Below are 25,318 nucleotides of genomic sequence, written 5' to 3' on the forward strand. Positions count from 1 at the left end.
AGAATTAATTTCCCTCCTCCTTCCACCTCCCCTCCCCTCCTCTCCTTTCTTTCCTCCTTCTCTCCTCCCCTCCCCCATGTCTCCCTCTCTCTCTTCTGCCTTCCCTAGTGAAAACAAAAATAATAAATGATAAAATAATTCTGTTTTCCTCTGTACACTCTTGTTCAACTCAGATCATTTTGGTACATAACTTTGGATGGCTTCCAAATTCTTAAACATCCATGTTGTGAAACTTAATAGTGAAATAAAATGAACTCTATCTACCCCAGGCACTTTGAAATTATCCTAGAGAGAAAGTGCTCTTTGCTTAATTTTTAGGATCATTTCAAACATTTTGGCCTTTTAAAAATCATGCTGTTAGTCAAGGATTTTTGAAGAAGAAACCAGAATGAATATACAATAAAGTAAAAATTGTTTTACTTCAAGTCAGGGCCAGTGGCCTTGAAGAAAATGTCTACGGTAATTTTAAACTAATGATCAAATTAACAGAATTCAAGACATATTGAGTGTTTTATTAGTAAACCCATGTGGATTTTTTTAAAAGCTGATGTTTAGCTTTCTACCAAGTAGAGAACAGGAAGAGGTAGATTTTATGTTTATTATATGAGCAAACTAAATATGTTCAATAATTCAACGACTCATGCACACATTCTTTTATGCATTGAACAAATAGACAATAAAAAGCGCTATATTGTGAAGCCTCTGTTAGGGATTGACGACACAAAGATGGAGAAGCTACTGGTTTATTCTACAAAAGGATTTTGTCTAAGAAAGGAAGACGCACACACGGACAGGTAATTTTTAGACTGTGTGTTAGATGCTGGGAGGATCCGGTAAAACAGGCAGTTTTGACAAAAAGAAGGTAGTCTTCTCTGGCAGGCTCCACAGAGAAAACACTCAAGTTGAGCCTGGAAGAATAATTAGTTTGCAGGTGGTACATGAAGAGTTGGGAGGATGCCCTTCCAAACAGATAAATGTATGGGAATGTGAAACAATATGACCTATTTAGAAAATTACCCATATTTTTATATGGCTTAGTCATATTTGGGTAGGAAGCATTTGGTATGAGGAATGCTGAGAAAGGGTAAGAGAGATGAGGCCACGGGAGATGTTGCTGCAGAGACAGAGCAGAATCCGATCAGATGGCAAATACCCAATAGTATGAATTTTGGCTTGTGTGCTTCAGGCAGTGGAAAGGCTTTATGACAAGAGAGAATGAATTCCTCGACAGTGTGATGATATGGCAACTGCAGCATGAGACTGAAGGTGGAGAAAGCCATTGGCAAGTCATGCTGCTCTTCAGAAGGTGAGTGTTGAGGTCCTAGACACATGTAGCAGCAAATGGAATAGAGGAACATAGATACTAAGGGAGAAAAAGAAAAGTCTAGAGAAACTCTGAGTTTTGGATCTTTGTGATTCAGCATACGTGAAAACAGAGATTATGGAAGTGTAAATGCCGGGGTGCTGGATTATATTAGTTTGCGACTCAGAAAGGAATAAACTAAGTAGCGAACCCTGGAAGATGCTAACACAAAAGAGGCCAGTGGAGCCAATGAGGAAGTGTGCAAAGGAGATTTCTACAGAAAGTGGGAAGTTAGTTAAGGGGACTAACAAAGGCATCAAAGGAGAAAATCAGAGGTAATATTCCCTTCCTCCTGTTCACTCAAAGTCACGTTAAAGCCAATAATCTTGTCATGCGTGGAAACATACTCTTTTATATTCTTCACAACCCTTGCTAATTTTACCCAATATATATACAGCAGGTATCAATACATATTTTTGTAAGCATATAGGAGTGCTAAACTATAAGAACCATCTGGTCACATCTCCTCATTTCCACTAATTTAAAAAAAAATCAATATACAATTGAGTTGCAAGATGTGCATAGTGGTGGCAATCAAATACAAGAGTAAATGGCTTCAAGACAATGTGACAAAATTTAACCACTTGCTTATATGCTAACAGATGGGTTTCTTTTGTGCAGTCAAAACACAAATCTACTTCAGACCAACTCACCTTCCTTCTCTCCCCATTGATTCCCCTCCATTGCTCAGCTCTTTTCACTATGTAACTTAGCTCCTGATTGGAAATCTCCAAATCATATGGTATAAAAAACTTGGTTTCTTCACTGTGGATGCGCTGAAATGCATCTAATATCCAAGAATCACTGTGCAATCTAAAAACAAAATCATCTGTTATCCGGTTTTCCCCTAAATAATGTTTACTTTTTTCCAAAAATGTAGATAATTTGTTCCTTTTATAAATTTCTATTTATTTAATTCACTATTCCCCTTTCCTTTTCAGAAATTACTTTACTAAGTTTCCATAAATGATTTAATAATTTTCTCTGATAAATATCATAATCCAACAACAACAGTCTGGGATTTTTGTATTTATCTCCAATAAGTCTACTGTGTCTGATTCTAAGCTACTGACTGTTGAAAAATGAGAATTATTTAGCCATTAAGTTGTATCTGAATATCCAAATTTGTTCAAATGTGAGGGATTTGTCAAAGGAATTTAAATTTGCGTTTATTTGTCCTCAGTGTGTTGGTTTTAGCGCCCTGTCGTGGACACCCCATTGGACCAGCTCAGCCAGCACAGAGGTTTGCTTGATTGGCTGTTTTGCAGTGTGAGTAATAAATGGACCAATTTGCGAAGCACCTAACCTGATGAACTACTCATTTAATCTTTTCCCACTTTTCAAAACAGCTCCAAATATTAATTTAGAAAAGCACTGCTCTTCTTGTGATACTAGAAAAGTGACAACAAAGTACCTTTTGAAAAACATTAATACTTCATTAGTAATATTTAGATGAGAATTATAAACATTAATTAGGCCAATGCTTATAAAGCTTTTTTCCATTAATTACCTCGAAGTTCAGAGACAAGAAGATATGGATTCTGTTCCTAATGTATCAGTGTATTTGTTTCGATGTTTGCTTTTTGTAAAAGTTTGGGTAAAATTAAAACTCTGGGGAAACATCATAACTATCGTGTGACTTCGTGTACACTTGGCTCAACAGGTACCTGAAACTAGTTTAAGAAGGACAGAATGGTGCCACCAATAGTCTGTCTGTAGTCCCGATGGAGAATCCCAATGCCTCAATGTCAAAAAACTAACCCTTTGAGAGGTTAAGTTTTTACAAAATGTCCAAAATATAAAATTGGACTACCAGGATAGTTAAGGATTACATGGAAATGCTTCTCTGCACAAAACGGAGAATTGTAAGTATTTTATTTCAATGATCAGGATAATTAATTATCGTTTGCTTTAAATAGGCTGGATAATAAAATTCAAATTTATTGCTTTCCTGTTTTTTTTTTCAAGTTATATTTTTTTGAACAAGACTTTGGGGTGGGGTGGGCAATGAGGTTTATTTATTTATTTTTCTTAATGGAGGTACTGGGGGTTTAACCCAGGACCTCATGCAAGCTAAGCATACACTCTACCACTGAGCTGTATCCTCCCCCTGCTTTCCTGTTACAATGGCAGTCGGTTCCACATTCATTATGCTATCTAGCCTTACCTTAATCCTATCATTTACATATTAACATATTATAATAAAAAGTGTTCATCTTAACTGTTTATAAGTAACAGACAGAGAATTTAAACTCAGAGCTAACTCCAAAGTTTACTTTATTCCATCATCAGACTCGTCAGTGAAAATAACTGACCCATGACATATCTTCATTTAAGATTCTCTATCTTGATTTTTTCCAAAAGAGTAAAATAGATTTTTTTGATCCTTCTAGCCAAATAAGATCTATGTTTCTTTTTCTTCCTCAACTATTTTGCATTCATTGCAGAGTGGAAATACAATCAGCTTCCTCATCCATGGGTTACACGTCTACATGTTCAACAAACCAGGGATTGAAAACATTTGGGAAAAAAAAGTTTCAGAAAATTCCAAAAGTGAAGCTTGAATTTTCTGTGTGTAGGTAACTATTTACATAGCATTCACATTGTATTAGGCATTATAAGTGATCTACAGATGATTCTTAGTACAGCTGACCCTTGAACAACATAGATTTGAACTGTTAAGATTCACTTACACACGGATTTTTTTCAATAAATATACAGCCGCCCTTCAGATTCTTGGATTCTGCATCCACACGATCAGACCATGTACCACAAACTTAATACACAATCCACACTCTACAGTTCATTGAATCCTAGGATGTGGAACCCCAGAATATACAAGTCCACCGATGGGACTTGAGCATCCTTAGGGTTGGGTATCCACAGGGGTCCTGAAACCAATCCTCCACAGATACTGAGGAATGACTGTAAAAGCAAAACTGCCACCCAGAGTCCCGGATGGCCCAAGACGGGCCATATGGCTTGGTGCCATCTTGAAATACAACCACTGCTCTCACTGTGTTGTGAGAGTCTAGGTCGGCCATTTGAATGATTTGCTAGTTGTCTTGTTAAACAAGAACTAGTCTTTACCATTCTCTTCAGCTTGTTTAATGTAACATTCATCTTTTTCTTTTAATGGTGGTAAGATTTAATGTAGTTAAATTACTGTCAATTTGCTGCCATAAACATTTTCTATATGAAGATTTTAAGTGCAGGATTATCAACAATGCAATTAACTTTGAATTAATTAGGAATCACAGTCCTGTTTCTGCTAGCTTCTGTTCCTTTTGCCCAAGAAATGTCTGTCTCCTCTTTATATATCCTTCATTCTGTGTAAAAGAATAATTATATAAACATCCAAGCCAGAATCTACAGGCTGGTAAACAAATGTTTTAACAGAGAACAAAATGACATATTGGGATATGGAACGCTGTGTAAGATCAATTACATTTTAGTTTTATTTTTAATTTTTCCCTACCATTTTGAGTGGCATTTCCCAGTGAAAAGCTTCACAATGTGTTGTTAATGAGTCAACTTACCAAACTTTATTAGCTTTTAGCCTATTTTTCAGCTCTATAGACTAGTTTACACAAACAAGGAGAAAACAGTCTATGGTTGTATCTGCAAAATTTCAAAAACAAACTGAATGTTGATAATTCCGTAATTCATCTGGTAATATAATCAGTCAAGCAATATAACATTTATCCAAAAGTGAATGACTTTATCCTTTGGGATATTTATGCAGTCCATACTGATCAAAGTTGATGACCAGCTATTAAACATTCACTTTTTTGGTTCTCTTTAAAAGGGAAAGATTCCAACTGAATGTTAGAATAATTTCTATAAAGATAAACAATGTAGAAAGTTTCAATTTCATAAATAAATTGGGCATTGGTAGACACTGATGAGTCAGAGCAGCAGACTGTTTTCTCTGTATGCAGTATCAGAGTCATTCAGTAAAATGTTAAGTTTAAACTTTCCATGATCAATTTAGTTAAGAAAATTTGTTACTTTCAAATAGATTAGAAACAGCACATACATACGCGTATTTTCTTTTTTTTTTTTTTTTTTGCCATTTTGGGTATGTGTGTATAAATATCAGACTGAATTGTATCAAACTGAAAATACTGGATCATATCGGATGAGAGAAGAGAAAGAGAAAAGCAAACATGAAAAAATTCTATTACTTAGTGAATCTAAAAGAAGACTATACAAGCTCATTGTACTACTGTGAATTTTTATAGGTTTGAGTTGTTTTTAATAAAAAGCTAAAATTTTATGATACTCTTGATATCATTATATCATCATTATATGGTGATGATAGAAACATTTTAGATTGATTTAACAATACAGCTATTCAATATGTCTGAAAATTTTACATTTTAAAATTATTTCTTCAAAATGTAATTAAAAGAGTAGCTATGTTTCACCTGTTCGTAAAGCCTTAGGCCTTATTGTTTATAGAAGTAGGTCACATATTATGCCACAGGTTCTGGTGATGGACAATGAAACAAAGTAATCTACAAAGTCCTCTGCCCTGTGTCCTACATTTGAAGCAATTCATTGCCTGGTGAATGGCAGAAGCTATTATGTTTGGTTCACATCTGAATGTGGGTCATTTACAGAAACCTAGCATATGACATTTCTTTTAAAGCTAAAAAGGACAAGTGTGAACATTTAGCTAATACAGTATTTTAAGAGTCATGAAAAGGATGGAATATATAACTTTAAATAGCTCTAAATTCAAAAATACATTAAAATGAAGAAGAATCAAATATGATTGTTCATTTCTAACTCCAAAAGTTACAAATGAGTTTAGCAGTCTGGCTTTATACATACTGTAGTCAATGTGCTTATGATGTAAGTTTGAAAACTGCTTATCTACTGGTGTAAATACTGTTCTAAGAACAGCTCTGAACAGACAGCATGTAAAAAGTCGAGCTTCTTAGAGGGTGACCACAATACGCTTGCCAAAATTCATTCTTTTTTTCTTTAAGTGTTCAAATCCATATATTCTTTAGCAGCATTGGTGAACACTTCAGATGAGGTGTGTGACACTGAAATGTTTATATGTATGGAGAAAGCCTCCATTGGCTTTCTAGAAACCCTTGGCTAGTCACCATTCTTTTCAATAGGAATTAAACTCCAAATAGCTTTGCAGGATGATGGATCCCTCACAAGTGTGTCCAAGAACACCAGGAACCCATCCGCAGTTTTGAGCACCTAAGGTTGCCACATAGTAACCTACTTACCAGATCATTAAAGAAAAAAAGACAACCTGGAGAGAAAGGTGGACTACAGGGATTGCGAGAGTGGAACTGAGATTTGGAAGCACCAAGTTAGAGCAGAGAACTGGCGAGAAGACAGCTAGAGGTCATTCTGTACCTGTGGCATGGTTAGTACTTCCCTAGGTCCTCTGGATTTCTTACACACCGTGCCGAAATATTTTGCCTTTCCTCCGCTGTGTGCGTTATTGTGATCCTTAAATTTTTTTTTCCTTCCACATGGCACTGTATTTTTTTAAGTTGGTTGTTGCCAATGAATTCAAACTAAAGTCCTATCCTGATCACTTGGATAAATCAAATTCACACACACGAGAGCCATGTGTTAACCTTTCACACTCCTTCACTATATTCCAGCTGAGAGTTCCAAATGAAAAACACTTGGGAACTAGTGTCCTTTGAACACCCAGCTTGTAAGGCACATTTTATTTGAAAGAGGATGTGTCTCTTCAGCACTGAGATAATGCGTTCATGTTTTTAATTGAACAAACATTTGTTGTGTGTCTACTGTGTTGCAGGCTATTTTCTGGGTCCAGAGATGAGATTGGTCAACTCTAGAGTTAACCGTCTTGCCTTCAGTCCTTGGTCCAGAGTTTCCGGTTGTTTTGCCTCCATATTTCTTTTTCATTCTCACTTGACTACTTATGTAACATTTAAAACACATGGTTCAGAGAGTTTAACCTACCATTTTATGCACCTGTAATTCTCCCTGGCTTGTGGCAGCAAACCAAAACAGTTGCTCGTTTTGTTTGACTCTTTGTTCAACTGTTTTAGCGATAAGTGTAGTGAAAACGCTTCAGAAGATCTGTATAGTTTATACATCGGGCTGACACAGAGAAGTGGAGAATAACACCGGCTCATGCACAGGGACTGTGTCATTTCGTGCGAGTACTTACATGGAAGTGAAAAAGGAACCTTCACGGCCCAGTGGCCTAAAACAAGCCCGAACCATGGATGTGGGCTGTGCCAGCAAGACGATCTACACGTTGTCACTTCTCTCAGGCACCTGCACTGTCTTAACACCTATTTGTCACTGGTCAACACTCACATACCCACTTTCCCACAAGCTTAGATTAAAAAAAAAAAAAACAACAACAAGCAGAAGTGCCAGTAGATTATTCCAGTTTCTTTTAACCCAGCATTACAGAAACTGGCTATTTTACTGAAACACAGTTCACCAAATGACTGATCAACAGTTTAGACTTAACTGACCAGCTTTTATTTTCTTTTCATAAGAGAACATCATGGCATGTTAATTTTGAAATCTAGATGCTAAATTTTTGCTGTAAAACTCCTTCAACTTTTCTATATATCCGACATTTTTCATAATATAATGTTGGAAAAACCTTAAAAAGAGAGAGAGAGAACATCAGGTCAAAGAATGTTCTGTTTCTCTCTGATTAAGCTTCTTGTGGGGACAGATGGAGATAGCTGGGGTAGAAATAGATGGTTGGGGTAGAAATTTCTTCTTCTATTTGCAGAATAAAAGAAGGGAGGGGAGTGAGCATATAGCATGAACTCAAGTGCCCACACCAAAGAGCTTGAGTATGAGAAACAGAGAGAGGTTACCGATGGGCTTTTGGCAAGTGGTCCATAGTGAACTGATCTGGACCCAAAGCAATGAGCCATTTGGGTTATGATTATTCAGTTTACTGGAGCTGACACAATGTACCATCCAAATTTTTAAAATAGGTCTGTTCCTGTACCAGCATGTCATAAGATGCATAGTCCATTTTTGCCTCTCAGAACACAGAATACCCATAATTAGGTGACAATTTAGGGGAGGGTAAAACTTGTTTAGCTATACATTAACTATAAAATTTTCAGAATTTTTTTTCTACGTAGTAAATAATATTTTGCCTTTAGTAAGGAAAATTGTAAAGAAGATTGATTCAGAAGTGGAAAATCTTTGACTATCTTATACATATTCGCTAGACAATGAATATGCTCATAATATTCTCATCAAAATCTGTCTTTAAATTATTTGAATCTAAATTAATTTTCCTAAGTAATAAATGACAGCAGCTAAAAGTTATAAGGCTATTTGGCACTATTAAGACAATGGTTAAGAATACACCAGCACCCCAAAAACTAATTAACTCGAGTACCAATCCTTTAGATTTGTGTACAGCTTCCAGGAATAGGAACGCTTAAACAAATCTGACATTTAAATTGTGGTTTCTCATTCTTTTTATATTATAAAGAAATATGTATGCAGACCATAGATCTTTTGGACTATTCAGATAAAGAATTTAGTATCAAAGGATCCATGTAAAGTCAACAGAGGCTTTACTTGGAAGGTTATGAGGAACTCTGCAAAGCCAAATATGCAGTAAATGTTCTGAGAGGTATCAGTGGTCCTCAGAGTTTCTCCCATGTGCCAATGCCTATAGATGGCCATCTATTAAAAATTGGGTAAAAGGGTAAATTTTAAAAAAGAATCTCTAGAAAAGAGCATCTCAATCTATCACATCACAAGCAACTTTGTAAAATTATACACAGGAAACGATGGAAAAAATGTATCAAAAGATTAACAATGCTTTGTTGCGATGGTGAGACGATTGGTGTTTTTTAATTTACGTTTTGATTCTTTTTCAATTTTTTAAACTAAATAACATATATTCTTCCTATAATAAGGAAAAAAATCATTAAAAAGATGCATGCTTTTTTTACAGCCACAAAGTTCAAAGTAATTACAGCCAGCTGAAGAACTTCATGGAACAGAGGCAAGGAACCAGTGTCCCAGTCAACTCCCCACTTCACGTGGCGGGAGAGTGGGAAGAAAGTGGGTGGGGAGAACGAGGAAAAGAGGATTTTAGACAAGCTTTCCTAGAAATTTCCCAAAATGGCATTGTGTGTCCAAGGATTACTCTTTGTCTCTTGTTGGTTCTTGGTGTGAAGAAACAAGTATAACAATTTACAGCAAAATTAGGTCTCCCTATTATGGAGAAAATATTTCCCTAAAAGTCAAATAATTCCTCGGCTGGTCTTCATGACAGCTGTTAGACACAACAGAGATTTCTACCTTAGACGCGGAGACGTGATTCTATCTTCTCTTCTTTACCCATGTTCTTAAAGCCTAATCATACAGCAAGGAGACTGGAGGCTGAACGCTCTGAAGAACAAAAGGACCGGGGGTGGGGAGGGTATAGCTCAAGTGGTAGAGTGCATGCTTAGCATGCACAAGGTCATGGGTTCAATCCCCAGTACATCCTCCAAAAATAAATAAACTTAGTTACCTCCTCCCTGTCAAAATAAATAAATAATACAATAATAAATAAGTAAAATATTAAACAGGTGTATGTGTGACATTGTGCTGTACACCAGAAAATGACACATTGTAATTGACTGTACTTCAATAAATAATAATAAAAAAAAAAGACTGAAACACCTTACCTGAGACAGTACAAATACAAAATCAGAGATGAAATGACAAACAGGAGGATGTAAAGTAGCACCGTGAGCATCACACCAAGAATCCCTGATTGCATGGTTCTTTCAAACATCCAGTAGAGCTTTGCTGCGTCAGCTACAGGAGTCTCCCCGCTGTGGGCAAGCCGCTGACAAAAGGAAATACAAAGTAAGAAAAAAATTAGGGTGGAAAGTTAGTTAGATCATCAAGTTAGGTTAATTTAAATACGCAAAGACCATATGATAGTATAATTTGTTTTTTGGGTTTTTTTGTTTTCTTTTTGGGGGGTTCTTTTGGAGGTAATTAGGCTTATTTATTTTGTTTTAATGGAGGTACTGGGGGTTGAACCCAGGACCTCGTGCATGCTAGGTATGCACTCTACCACTGAGCTATACCATCCCCCCTGTTTTCAAATTAAATTAAATTTTCAAGGTGCTGAAGATCACCAGATCTTCAGCTGCATGAAGGAAAAGAGAAAGACTAGGTTTGTGTGGTTGGTTTACCAGGATTTTTCTCATTTTCCCTATAAGCATTTAAATGTGTGCTCCACATGCAATTCATAAAGTAAAAGCCATGTTTTATTTATGTACTATTAACTTCTGAATTTAATAAGCACAAGCTATGCAGAAATTAAATATGATGGTGGAAAGATTCTTTTCTTTCTGAAGCAGATGTGAAAGGAGTTTAATTTGTGCCACGCATAAAATAGATGGCTTATTTTAGAAACTTATAAAAAAAAAGTTATCAGGCTATTTAATGTGAGCTTGAAAACCAAAGTTTACATTAGGTCAGTTTAATAATGTCTTTATTTCAGACAAGGGAAAACATATTCTATATTGGGTTAGAAATAAATACAGGCAATGAGATCTTTAAAAGCAAATATAAAATGCTACATACCTAAGGCATTATCATGTGGCATCTTTGACCTTTTGAGTTTTATAAAACATGAATGTTCTTTAATTACGACTCTCATGATCTAGTGGAAGTGGAAGTCTTATGTAATAAAAATGTAAATAAGGTATTTTTTACCCAATGTAAGAGAGAAAAAAGAATTTCTCTACTCTTTAAACTGACAATTATATAAATAAAGCTTAATAGGGCACTTTAAAACTAACCCGTGGTACACATGTATAGATAAAAACAGAAGCCTAGAGATGTTAAGTTGTATTTACTCTACACCAAAAAGTCCATTAGTCATTGGGCAGTGATATAATTTAGACGTTTTGACACTCAACTACTGCTTCCTCCACCACACCAAAACTTTTATTTTTATGTTCTGTACTGGTTAATCGGTCTACCTTGCAAAATGTGAGTCTGTTGCTAGGATTTTAAGCAGCAGATCTATAGCGGTGGTCATGTGTTTCCCCTACTTCAGATCTTTAAAAGTAAAAAAATAGAGACACGGGATTCACTGATGAAACACACACAAAAAATGACGTATGTTTGATGCCAATAACATAATCTAATTAATAGATGCTAATTGTTCATCTGCCCGACACATATGGTATTGAATGCCTATTATGCATCATTAAGCTTGAAGATAAAAGAGTGAATAAAATCACACAAAAGCCCTACCTTCCTGGAACTTTCATTTAAGTAGGGGTGGATGGTAGAAAACAAGTGATAGTAAGCATGTAAGATTAAGTAACATACATGGTATATTAATTAGAGAACAAAAATTTAAAATTTATTATTATTATTATTATTATTATTATTATTATTATTATTATTATTATTATTAAGTAATTAGGTTTATTTGTTTACTTTCCAGTGGAGGTACTGGGGATTGAACCCAGGACCTCATGCATGGCAGACACTCTACTACTGAGCTATACCCCTCCCCAAAGAATGAAATTAAAAAAAATAAATAAAAAGCGGAAAAATTATAGGAGCAGTGGGGTGTGTTATTAAATATTTCAATCAGAAAAGGCATCACGGAAAAGGCACCATCTGAGCAAAGACCTGAAGGGTGTAAGGGAATGAGCCATTGCCTCCCAGGTGGCACTGACCCCACGCGGCCCTGACCCCACGCGGCCCTACTACGTCTGTGTGTGCGTAGATTTTGATTCCTCAACTAGAGCATCTAAGTTCCTGCTCGGACCCCTGGGGCAATGGTTGCTACCTCTTGTATCCCCCGCAGAGCATTAGTATCCTCACATACTACAATCCTCATGCTTGTTCACTTAATACGTAGGGTGCCTTAGGTTGTTCCGTTTATCCCCAGTTGGTCTCTCATTTGATTCTCTCAACAGTACTGTGAAATGACTAAGGTGGGTGTTACTGTTTCTGAATATTCTTACTGTTTTGTAATGCGGATGACGAAACTGAAGACTGGAGAGGTTGACTTGTCCAACGTCATATAGCTGACAAACGGCAGAGCTGGGACAGAATCAGTCCCCCCGACCCCGAGTCTCTGCTCTAATACTCCACAGTCACTTCAGATGGATTCTCAAGACTTCTTTGCTGAGTGAAAATACTTGCATTCTACTTGTGATCTTTGTTCTTATGGTTTATTCTTATCTGCCTCTACTGAGGCCAAGAACAGTGCCCTATTTATTCTGTATCTTTTAAAATCCTGTGCAGAGAGCAAATACATGCTGATCAATTAAAAGATTCAATAGCAAATCTTTCCTCTACTTTTTATCTAGATCAGGGCTCAGTTAGAGAATGAATTTATAAACTCAGTGGAATTATTGAGCAGAGTATCGTTAATGGGGGTCAGGGGACTGCACTGCCAACCTTTGAGCCAGCAAACTGAGACTGGCAAACTGTTCTTAGCAACATCACAATCAATCAATGCTTCAGTCTCAAATCATTCTGCCACATCTCCTTCTAGATTTACATGAGAAAAATGAATCCATAATAAAAACTATCAGTAAAATTAGGTATCATCTCTCTTGGCTCACTGACAGAGATCAAAAAATCATGTCAGTGGAAGCAACCTAAATATCCATCGACAGATGACTGGATAAAGATGTGGAGTGTGTGTGTGTGTGTGTGTGTGTGTGTGTGTGTGTGTGTGATGGAATATTATTCAGCCATGAAAAAGAATGAAATAATGCCATTTGCAGGAACATGGGTGAACCTAGAGATAGATGATTATACTAAGCAAAGTAAGTCAGACAGAAAAAGAACAAATATATGATATCACTTTTATGTGGAATCTTAAAAATGATACAAATTAACTTATTTACAAAACAGAAATAGACTCACAGACATAGAAAACAAACTTACGGTTACCAAAGAGGAAAGATGGGGGAGGGATATATTAGGCGTTTGGGATTAACAGATACACACTAGTACATATAGAATAGATAAACAAGGTCCTATTGTATGGTGCAGAGAAGTATATTCAATACCTTGTAGTAACTATAATAGAAAAGAATCCAAAAAAGTAGGTATTTATGTATGTACAACTGAATCACTTTGCTGTACACTTGAAACTAACACAACACTGTAAATCAACTATACTTCAATTAAAAAAAAAAACAGAAACAGAGGAATTTTAAAAATCAGATGATTCTCAGCTTTATTCACTAGAAGGAAGTGTTGAAAGGACTGGAGGCAGGAACTCGGGCAGCCGCAACCTCACGAGTGACACTGAATCCAGGATAACGATGATGCCGCATGGAGCCGTAGTTCTCCAACTGTAATGCACAGGAAAATCATCTGGAGGTCTCATTAGAACCCAAAGTCCCTTCCCAGAGGCTGGCCCCCTTCCCAGAGTTTTTGCTTCAGTGGTGAGTGAAGCGCAGGGCTTGAGATTTTTGCATTTTTTGTTTTAAGCTCCTAGGTGAAACTAACGCTATTCATCTAGGGACCTAATTTTGAGAACCACTGCTCTGGAGCAGCTCTCACACTTCAGCGTGCTGTTAAATCACTGGAGAGCGTGTTAAAATCCATGTTTTTATTTCAGTTGGTGAGAATATCCAACTATGGACTCCGGCTGATCAGTGGGCCACAAGCAGCTTTAGCATTTTTTAAAAAACAGCAAAGGTAGGTGTCATCTGCGGTGAAACATGGAGTCTAACAGGAGAACCGTCATCGTGCAGATGGGGAAGGAGCCTTCAGCTTTTCCTTCCAAGTGAAGAAAGATATGGGTGTTCTGCTCCTCTGCCGGGGTCCAGGTCGGCTTCCATCCGCTTACAGACCTCTGCAAGGGTTCTCAGGTGGCCCACCTGGAGGCTGCTTTCCCATCGGTTACCTCAGAGGCCCCAGGGTAAATTCAGGCAGCTCATTTTGTCAGCTGCCTTTGACGCAGTGCACCATTCCACTATTAATCTGTCTCAGGAACCTGACTGGGAGAAGGAAAGCAGCAGACTTTCCTTAGGAGAAGATCTCGTAAGAGCATAAAGGACGTCCTTCCCCAACAGCTTCCTGTGTGGCGTTGCAATAGGACCAGACGCGCATCCCGCCTACGGGCCTCTGGGGGGACCTGTGACACGCGGGACGTGGTCCTGCTGGAATGCAGGCAGCATCCTTCTCCACATCTCCTGCTCAACAAACCTTGACGGCACCGTCCCTTCCTTGCGAACCTGGAGTCTGAGAGAAGCAGCAATGTGGGGAAAAAATCCAGTTGGATCCAGCTCAGTCCACTCAGAGCCAGAATGGGGCTCATCAGAGGGTGAAAGAACAGGATGGGGTGGAAAACGCAACCGCGTCTGACGGACAAGGCGCCCGCTTCTGCCGTGTTGTCAAGGTGTACCCTGCTACTGAGTTTTCCGAGGGAGAGCGAAGGCTAGCACGTGAGGACAAGCCTTCCCAGCACTGGCACACTTCCCTTGGCACAGGGCTCAACCTCCAATCCTTAGCCGAAGGCTAGAAACTAGATCCACTGGTAGGCTCGAAGTACACTGCTTTTAGTTCATCGTATTAACGTTAAACGATCCACACGGTTGTGTAGCTTTGAGAATCACTGCTTTTAGTTCAATAATGTTAAATAATCTGCAAGGAGGTCATACCACTCGGAAGTGAGAAGTCAGAATTCTCACACAAAGCCTCAGAAGCCATCAGTGGACTCAGCACAGCAAGGACCCCAGTCTGTCTGGTAGAGGGCAGCTCGGGAACCCTGAGCAAGCGAAAGCCAGCCTAGCAAACAGCAAAGGGAAGGGATAGGCCTTCTCAGAAAGTGCCCAGCATCTTGTCACAGGGTGGTCTGGTCCACAGAACCAGCATCCTTGGCACCATCTAGGAGTCTGCTGAAGTGCAGCATCTCAGGCCCTACCTGCTGAATCAGTTTGCCTTTTAGTGAGATCCCCAGGTGACTCACAAGCACATCAGAGCTGGAGACACGCTGCCGCAGCATAGCGTGGCCTAAGAGAAATGAGAGAGCAGCGGGCTTTGCGGACCCCAGCTGAACCCAGGACCACATCTCCACCGGTGCAGCTGGGATAGCAGTTTGGTCTCCCGTTCCAAAAGCACATTATTAATGGTGGAATCCATTTCAAATACAGTTAACAAGCAGAGTTCATCAAAACATCCCATCCCTACGATCGACTAGGCTCAATGAATATAGTCTACACACATATAAACCAGTTGTAAACCTTTATTTTCTTCTTAAAGGAGAAATAGAGGGGAGGGTATAGCTCAGTGGTACAGTGCATGCTTAGCATGCACGAGGTCCTGGGTTCAGTCCCCAGTACCTCCACTAAACTAAGTAAATAAGTAAACATACTTGCCTACTGAAAGAAAGAAAGAAAGAAAGAAAGAAAGAAAGAAAGAAAGAAAGAAAGAAAGAAAGAAAGAAAGGGAGAGAGAGAGAGAGAAAGAGGAAGGAAGGAAGGAAGGAAGAAAGAAATGGGGATAATTTTATATTGATATATTTATACTACCCATCTGTTTTCTCGCTTGGGGTATATATTACATAGCCAGGTCTACAGTACAAAAATGCAGTTAAAATTCAGATTTCCTTTCCCTCTGTCTGTTAAAATTGCTTTAAAATCGGTGACTTCAAATTGAAGTTGTTTTTTTGACTGGAATTACTGTACTGTTTGCTAATATCTTTAAGTTGGCTTTGCTAATCTGATTTAAAGCTTTTGGCAAGTTCAATGGAGCTCAGACAAAGCAACTAAAGGGCAGGTAGTAGGGGGTGGTTAACAGGAAAGGCAGGAAAGCTTTCCCATTAACTCTTCCCTTGCCGGAGCCCGGCTCTTTCAAGCTGTACTGGCATTCCTAATCTTCCAGCACGCTCCCCAGGTGGCTCCACGCAGCTGTGCTGCCAGTGGTTCTCAAACCGTGCTCCCTAGACCCACAGCAGCAATGTCATCTGCTGTTAGAAATGCAGATTCTTGGCTCTCACCGCAGATCTGCCAAAACAGAAACTCTGGGGTCAGGGCCCATCGTGTTTTTTTTTTTAACAAGACCGGCAGTAGATTCTGATGCAAATTAAAGTTTGAGAACCAGTACGTTCCAGCAACACTCACCAGGAACTTCTAGGCCTTGCAAACTCAAAGCAACAAGGACATTTGGATGTGGCAATAAATTCACACGAATATCCACGTTAATTCTGCCTCAAATCATAGCCCCAGCTTTTACTAGTAAGTTAACTATTTTGAGGCAGTCAAATAACTGTCATCAGGAAAGATACATTTGATTTCACAAAAGAATATACTAATTTAAACTTGATGTAGAGATTTTAGTGTAATGGAAAACACACCAGCCTCAGAATTCACAAATCTGGGTTTTAGTCCTAATTACCATGTGTGCTGTGGCTCCGGACAAGTTATGTAATTGTGTGTCTGGTGTCTCCCAGCTCTAAAGTGGGAAGCATACTTGTCCCACCAAACCCATGGTGTTATTGTAAATATGCAGTCAGATAAATTGTGTGAAGGTGCTTGAGAAGTACACAGTACTCTCCCAATATTAGAATCATTACCACCATTTTTTATACATAATCATGTATGCTAGTTCATCATTCATGGTCATGAAGCCCTAAAACTATATATTTTAGAATGAAAATGCACTGTTTTGTCATTTCATAAACATCACAAATGTCAAAATAAATGCCTATGGAGTCATTTTTAAATCTATGTACTACTTAGAAATGTTTAGAAAGCTCTTATTCTCCTTGAGTAGATTTGTTATGGAAGAGTACACATCAAAAGGAAATAACCTAACCAATTAAAGGAACAACTGAACTGCATGACTACCTTTTTATAAAGTTTGGCTGTGAAAATCCTTAACGTTAAAAAAAAAGTTACCAAAAATGTTACAAAATAAAACTTCTTTGTGATCATTTTGAAAATGTACCAGTTAGTTTGAATTTGATCTCCAACATTATTTTCTACTTATTTTGCAAGTGTCTGTTTAACATAGTTAAAATTACACTTAAAATGATTGTTAGATATCCATAATTTTTAACTATGAGGAAAATTCGAGTAACTTCAATTTAAGGTGAATTTTGAATTGGTCATGATTATTGAAACTTCCCGTGTCAACTGATTTGTGCACTAAGGCTACATTCTATGTCAAGGACTCATATTCCGATTATTGTACTTGACTTACCCCCAGGACAGTATCCACAATAAACACTGCCAGTGGGTCCAGAACTGTCCATAGTCCCATGGTAATGATTAGCTTTGACAGGACGTCAGGGCACGAGGCAAACAGTAGCTGACAGCCCCATCTGATCAGAACCAAGGGAAGTATCGCTGCGTTCAGCATCAAAGGCCCCACCACAACCACAAGCGACTCCTCTCCGATGTCAAGTGAAGAGGCTGGGTAGCAGAGCTCAACTGTGAGAGGGGAAAAGTGGAACCTGTGGGAAAACAAAGCCATCACATGTGTGCAAAGGAGGAGGCTTGTCTCAAATGCTACCGATACAAAACACGTTAAAGAACGATATGCTTTCTTTTTTTTTAACACAGGAAACTGGACACTGAATAGGATCCCCCAAATTCCACGTTAGAGTCTTCATCTTCTTCTTAGTACCACCTCAGCAGCTCACTCTCAGGAAAAGGCAAAGTCCACCTGGTTCCTTGTTCTTGTAAATTTCACGTGCAGTCAGAGCAAGGAGATCAGTTTCATCCACTGAGCAGAGCACTCTTTACAGTAAAAACTGCCTGGCAGTTCACACAGACTCACTGATAGGCTATTTGAAATGCTAAATATACCAGTGGACTTAGTAAAGGCTCCATCTCTAACAGAAGTCAGAAACACAAACAAATCTCATAATTCTTCAGGATTTTGGCATAGTTGATTCATTTTGCTAGTGATTCCTCTAGCTACACCCCTAAATACAACAGTGGCACTGTTAACAAACAAAAACACCTAAAGGGACCACCTGACAGCACCTAAGGAGCTCAGGGCTGAGTCCAGGGTAGCCTAGTAATTCAAACAGCCTTGACCCAGCTGTTGGTACCATCTTTCCATGAAAGGTGAGCCTTCATCGACTCTCGTTTTTCCTTTCCTGTTTTTCAGCCTTAGAAAGCTATTTTGTAGTTAATCCTGCTTGTGCGTTCTTGCTTATCAGCTCTCTACTAAAAAGAGTTCTTCATTTTATCCATTCCTTGACCTTTGCTTTGAAGGAAAGTTTTATGCTTTGTTCATATGCTGCTGTGGGTATCAAATAATGTGTGTCTATTTCTTTTTTTTTTAATTGATGTACAGTCAGTTACAATGTCAACTGCTGGTGTACAGCACCATGTCCCAGTCATGCATATACATACATATATTTGTTTTCATATTATTTTTCATTAAAGGTTATTATAAGATATTGAATATAGTTACCTGTGGTATACAGAAGAAATTTCTCTTTTTAACCTATTTTTATATATAGTAGCTAACATTTGCAAATCTCAAACTCCCAAATTTATTCCTTCCCACACCCCGCTTCCCCCGGTAACCATAAGATCGTTTATTATGTCCGTGAGTCTGTTCCTGTTTAGTAGATGAGTTCATTAGTGTCCTCTTTTTTTTTTTTTTTTAAAGATTCCACATATGAGTGATATCATATGGTATTTTTCTTTCTCTTTCTGGCTTACTTCACTTAGAATGACAATCTCTAGGTCCATCCATGGTGCATTTCTTAGCTGAGGACCCGACACAGAGTAAAAGCAGAAGAGAATGCCCCTTGCTGCCGCAGCTATTGTCAGGTCTCATAACCACGAAGTGACATGGAGCTCATGTATGACTCAAGCCTGCGGACCTAGACAACCGTCAGCAAAGTACCTTCACACATTAGGTCCTCTGTTGCTTAAGAAATGGAATAAACTGGGCTGTCAAGATATTTTTTTGCACTCTCATTTCATTAACAACCAATAAATATAGAGTTTTGTTTTCTATTGAACAAGAGAGTGGGCAGCAAAAAGCAACTAGCTGAAGCATATAATATTTGTCCTTTCTGCTTCAGAAACTCACACACACAAAAAGAGAGAAAGAAAAAAGTGAAGAAAGGAATATAGTGTCTATATAAAATTCTCCCTTGAAGATAGTTATTTAGTACAAATTTGCATATTCCATGATAGATTCAGGTATTTGTGACTTAATTCCAAAAGATGATCAAAAACTGTATGTGTATTATACATACACACATATTCCTTTTCACAGTGTCTTGAAGTAGCCTGTGATCTTCTTAATTGAAAATATACGCACATCTTTATTTTTATCTGCACCATCTACATTTGAGAAAATGAATTTCACTTGTATTGACACCTATCTGTTTGTCTATCTGTAATGTCTATGCAATCATGTTTGTGGAGAGATAACCTTTGAAGTGTCATTTTTTTCCAGGGGATAATGGCCCAGGAAGCTGCCTGGGCTTGAGTTTGGTAATTGTTTGAATTCAATCATTTTGCAGAAGCAGGAATCTTTGCTTCTCTGAGCATAGGTGATAAATCATACTTACATTACTTCTAAAATACCTTCAACATAAGTCACTCTGATAGAATCAAAATAGAATAAAATATTGTTGCTAAATTCCTTTTTGGATTCTGCTCAGGTATTAGAACATATTTGAATCTGCTAAATTTTAAATAAATATTGATGTACCAGTTACACAGTATTTGTATATACAGACCCACAGAATGAGAATATAACTGTAACAGACATTCCTGCTCTCAGATAAAGACATTTTCGTCTTTTCAAATCATCCCTGCGTTTTAAGTCTCATGGTAAATGGATGGGAGAGGAGCTTTTTTTGTACTTTTGCTTAGTCTCTCAAGATGAAAATGCATGCCTTTGAGTTTCAGGGGAAGGCACTCACTTTGTCACAGGAGTTGAAATGGCCTGGAGGAAAAGCCACTGGCTGAGGTAATGCAGGTAGAGCCTCAGGAACCAGAGAGAAGCCATCAGCAAGATAATGTACCAGAAGCCCTGGCTTCGCCACTGAGCTAGCTGAAGTTCTGAAAACACTGACGCCAGCACAAAATAGAGATGTTTGAAGAATTCTCCAGATCCATTTCCATCAGCAACTGAAGAACAGCTACAAACAGAGAAATAATAGATAAGTGCTGGGCTTAAAGCACAACCAAAAGTAAAAAATTTTTGAGAATAATAATAAAGACATAGCAAAGGTAAAGTTGAATGAAATTGCTTTTAAGGTACTTGGGCCTCAAACGATTTATGTTCCTTTTCACTATAATGGATTACTAAAGGAGAACAGAATGATATATGCATATGGAAACGCAAATCAAAACCACAGTGAGATATTTCCTCACACCCATTAAGATGGCTACCATCCAAAAAAAAAAGAAAGAAAAGCCAGAAAATAATGTGTTGATGAGGATACGGAAAAATTGGAACTCCTATGTGCTGTTGATGGAAATGCAAAATGGTACAATTGTTATGGAAAACTATATGGCGGGTCCTCCCAAAATTGAAAATACAGTTACCATCTGATCCAACGATATTCCCCCTGGGTATATATTCAAAAGAATTCAAAGCAGGATCCCAAACAGATATTTGTACACCTACGTTCACAGCAGCATTATTCACAGTAACCAAACGGTGGAAGCACCCTAACTGCCCATCAAGTGGAATATTATTCAGCCTTAAAAAGGAAAAAAATTCTGCCACAGGCCACAACATGGATGAACTCTGAGGCTATTATGCTAAATGAAGTAAGTCATAAAAAGACAAATACTGTGTGATTCCACTTAGATGAGATAAACTAGAGCAGTCAAGTCATAGAGACAGAAAGTAGAGTGGTGGTTGCTAGGGGCTGGGGGAGGGGAAGAGGAGTTGTTTAATGGCACAGAGTTTCAGTTTTGCAAGATGAAAAAGTTGTGGAGACTGGTTGCTCACCCACGGAGACACACTAAACACAACTGAACTGCACACTTATAATGGTTAAGATGATATATTTGATGCTATGTGTGTGTTACAATTAAAAATTTAAAAAGAAATATAGAGACAAATGATTATAAACAACAAACGTATTTTTTTTAATCCTGAAAATCTATACCATTGCCCTGTTTATCTCACCTACTCACAATGATCCCTCTTTATTAAGGTTACGTTTAATTATTTGCACATAACGTGTTAAAAGTTAACTATTTCATTTTGAAAATTGAGACGAGTTATTAACATATCATTGAAAACATATGAATGAGAATTTCAACCTTAGGAATGCTCATGTTCTTTAGTACAATACCGACATTTTCTGTTGAAACCGACCATGAAAGAATTATGTGCGGTTATTCTGATTTAGCTCTGATTTCCTCTCTCTGCTCAGTATTGACGGCAAGAGATGTTTTCAAAGCTTCTGAAAGCAGGAGAGGAGATGAAGAGGCTACCTGAAAGGCGCGCAGGGGCAGAAGTCGCTCCTCACCGGTTCCCATGGCTACGCGCAGGGAGTATTCAGTAGAGTTACTGGGGCTTAGTGACTAAGTGTTACAAGTTCTGGAATCTGGGCGATTCCTTTCTACGCCTTAGTTTCCTCATATGGAAAAGGAAGATGAGAATAGTACCAACATTCCAGGGTCAATACGACGACTGAGTTAACAGATACAAAACGCTTTAAACAATGCTATCCCTAAGCAACTATCACAAAATAGTAAGTACTCATGATGCTGTTTCCCCTTTTCCTTCTTCCAGTAATTAGCAGAGCTCCTTTGAAATAGGCTGACTTTCCATCAAGCCCAAAAAATGTATGCGATCTGTCTAAACGACAATATTTTTTTTAATTTTTAAAGAGATTTAAACATGGAAATGCATATATTTGCTATTTAATTAAAACAGTAAATATTGATGGTACACATCATCATTGGTTTAATAAAATGTCGGTTTTACTAAACCAGTGATCGATCTTTATAATAAGTAGGGTCCAAGTTCCTGGATTAGTTTGTCTAATCTGATTCTGAAATAATCCAGTAAATTATTTCTTCAACCAAAAATAGTCCTGATTATAAACACATTACCAGAGGAGAAGCTGGTACCACAGTAAGTAGTTCAGTGACTTAGTGACCAACCACAGCAGTTCAAGGCCGTGTGGGAGCGTTAACAGAAACGGAATTCATAGACAGATTCCAAAGATTTTTATATACAAAAGCTCATCCCTCCCTCAAGACTATCAACTACAATGACAATTGTACCATGGAAAGAAAATAAATAACAGAAACAAGAGTCTTTGGGAAGAAAAACAAGAAACACAAAAAACTAACAACAGCAGAAAGTAAGAGAAAATACATTATTCCCCTTAAGATTCCAATCCATGACTTTAGTCGTTTGGGCTGCACAGGACTCACAAGGCACTGAACTTGACATCGACAGTTTATTTTCGTTGATTTTGGGTGTATTTTGCCAGGAAGGTGCAGAGCATCATCTAACTGAAAACGACATGCAGTCAGGTGAGAACAGCTAAACGGGAAGCAGACCCCAGGAGGCTCTGGTTTACCACAGGCAAAACAGTCAGGAGGCTACAGACAGACTCAGAATACCGTACTGCGTTTACCATTATGTGAACTGAAACCCTGAACTTTCTACACTGCTACAGGAAAATACTCTGCACATGGTCCCCTCTTCAGTTAATGACTGTGTCACTGTTTCACTTCTTCAAAGAGAAGAGAAAACCGAATACAGATTTGGCATTGTGTTGTTTGCAAAAAACAGGAAAATCTCAAACGCTGCAAAACAGAGAAGACAGTAGCTTCTCAGACCTTTGGAAATTTCCACTGTTCTTTTCATCTATTGACATAAGATGACTAAGCAGTTTAAATATGTAGGCACAGAACCCACTATTAAGTCAGATTTTACCATTAGCTTCACTGATGAAATGTTTCCAATCCACATTCAGATCCACACACTTGAGTATGGGACGTTTGATTTAGGACGAATATCACTCACATTTCACTGCGTACCATTTATATCTAATTCAAGATACTCGGTTTTCTTGTACCTAGTCAACACAATTCAATGTTTTTCTATTTGTTTAACAATAGTAATTACAGCATCTGGATTTCAAGAATTAGGAAAAACCTGGAATCAATAATGTCGAGTTTAAAAAATTGTATACAGCAAAGTTAGAAATTAATAAAAGAATCAGTTGATGTTAGAATGTCGCCAAATAAAAGGATGTGTCGAAAAGCTCCTTAGGTGAACAAAGCTAGTCAATTACAGCCATCTAAACAACTCCTGTAGACAAGAAAACGTCAGTCCCCGTCTTAATCGTTTTGAACTTGCACCTGAAATCTAAACACGCACGGATATAGTACTGCCCCTGCAACCCTCTCTCTGCATAAATTGTTTTTAAAATGGATTTCATTCAAAAGAAAATTCTGCATCTGTGTTTCCCAACTGTCTGGAAAGAAAGCCTCTTTTTTATTCCTGCATCCATGCAAGGCCCGTGATGAAACACAGCGCTGGGGCATGATATCTTCCTCCACGTTTCAACCGTCCTTTCCCTCCTCTGTAATCCTTCTTGGTTATGTACAAAGAGTATGACCATCAGAAGGATAATAAATGGCCTCTGCCACTGGGGTGTGTAATACGTACAGTGGGAATTGATTTGCTGGTTATGAAGGAAGCCAGAGAGCACACAGATCATTGCAAAAATCACATTGAGGCCAGCAGCTCCTCCCCAGTTCACGCAGGCGGCTCCTCTCTCGCTGCCAGAGGGTGAGAGGAATGGTGAGGTCATCCAGTATTCAGCTATTAAATGAAACCTATTTCTCTGAACTTCAGCCACATTTCATATGACACACATATATCCCCCTTCCGTGGCCAGTCCTTATAGAGACCTGAAATCAAACAAGATTTCTATGATCCATCAGTGTAATAATAATAAAAAAAAAGACCAAAATTGCTTTGGGGGAAAAAAAAAAGCATGGAATGCATTCTTAAACTCCCTTCCACAGTGAACAAGGGTCCTTAGGAATTTGTATACAACCAGGTCCTGCGATCTGGGGAGTAAAGAGGAATTAGACAAATGGGAGTGGGGGAGGGTAGCCAGGAAAGCCAGGAGGGCCTTCCATCACACAGGTCATTCTCAGAAGAATGAAGCTCTTTTTCTAGAACTGAAAACAAGCTGACTAGGGTGGAGGAAGTCTAAGCAGGCAAAGACGGTGATGGATTAGGTAAAAAAGTAGGTAAAAAAGGCCTGTTTATAAAGGGGACTCTATTCTACCACCATCAATGGCCCACAAAGGATTCTAGGGTGAGGGAGATGGGGAGGGATCCCACGTTTGAAGAAACGCTGCTCTGGCTGCCGGATGGAAACGTGCGGGGAGGGTCCAGACTCAGGGGAGGAAGGATTACAATTTAGATGATGACCTACTGGTGCTGCTCCAGGAGAAGCAGGACTCTCGAGCTTTCAGAAACGTGGGCGTGGCTAGTCTTCATTGTCACAGTCACAGGTAGAGTGGAAAAGGCCCCTTGTCCTCTGACAGGTGCTTGGGCAACTCAAACGAGGAAGGCCTCCTGCCCCTGCAGCAGTCCCCTAGGGCTGCCATAGCCACAAACGGGGTGACTTCAAACAAAAGAGAGGTATTCTCCCACAGTTCTGGAGGCTGCACGTCCTCAGCCAAGGTGTTGGCAGAGCCACGCTCTCTCTGAAGGAAGGTACAAGGTGACAGATCTTTTCTTGCCTCTTTCAGTGTCTGGTAGCCCCCAAGACATTCCTCGACTAGTGGCAGCAGAAATCCAACCTCTGCCTCCGTCATCACACGGCCATCCTCGTTTTGTGTGTCTGTGTCGTCACATGTGAGGAGGACACCATACTGGACTAAAAAAGGGTCCACTCTACTCCAGGACCATCTCATCTCAACTTCCACCTGCAATGATCCTCTTCCCAGCTAAGGTCACACTCTGAAATACTAGGGTTTAGAA

The 25,318-nt window shown here is 38.6% G+C and overlaps 1 protein-coding gene across 1 annotated transcript in view; it reads right to left on the reverse strand.

The window, feature by feature from the left end:
* Positions 1-1,209: 1,209 nt before the first annotated feature.
* Positions 1,210-25,318, reverse strand: part of LOC123614109 (uncharacterized) — a gene marked incomplete at its 5' end in the record, with an annotated part of 163,406 nt that continues 139,297 nt past the window's right edge. Inside the window, 4 exons of the mRNA XM_074349060.1 lie at positions 1,210-2,176; positions 10,042-10,205; positions 17,561-17,813; positions 20,259-20,477. Of these exons, the coding sequence (XP_074205161.1) occupies positions 1,840-2,176; positions 10,042-10,205; positions 17,561-17,813; positions 20,259-20,477 (973 nt within the window). The remainder of the gene's footprint in view (positions 2,177-10,041; positions 10,206-17,560; positions 17,814-20,258; positions 20,478-25,318) is intronic.

Source organism: Camelus bactrianus, chromosome 20 (genome assembly GCF_048773025.1).
Source record: "Camelus bactrianus isolate YW-2024 breed Bactrian camel chromosome 20, ASM4877302v1, whole genome shotgun sequence".
NCBI lineage: Eukaryota > Metazoa > Chordata > Mammalia > Artiodactyla > Camelidae > Camelus > Camelus bactrianus.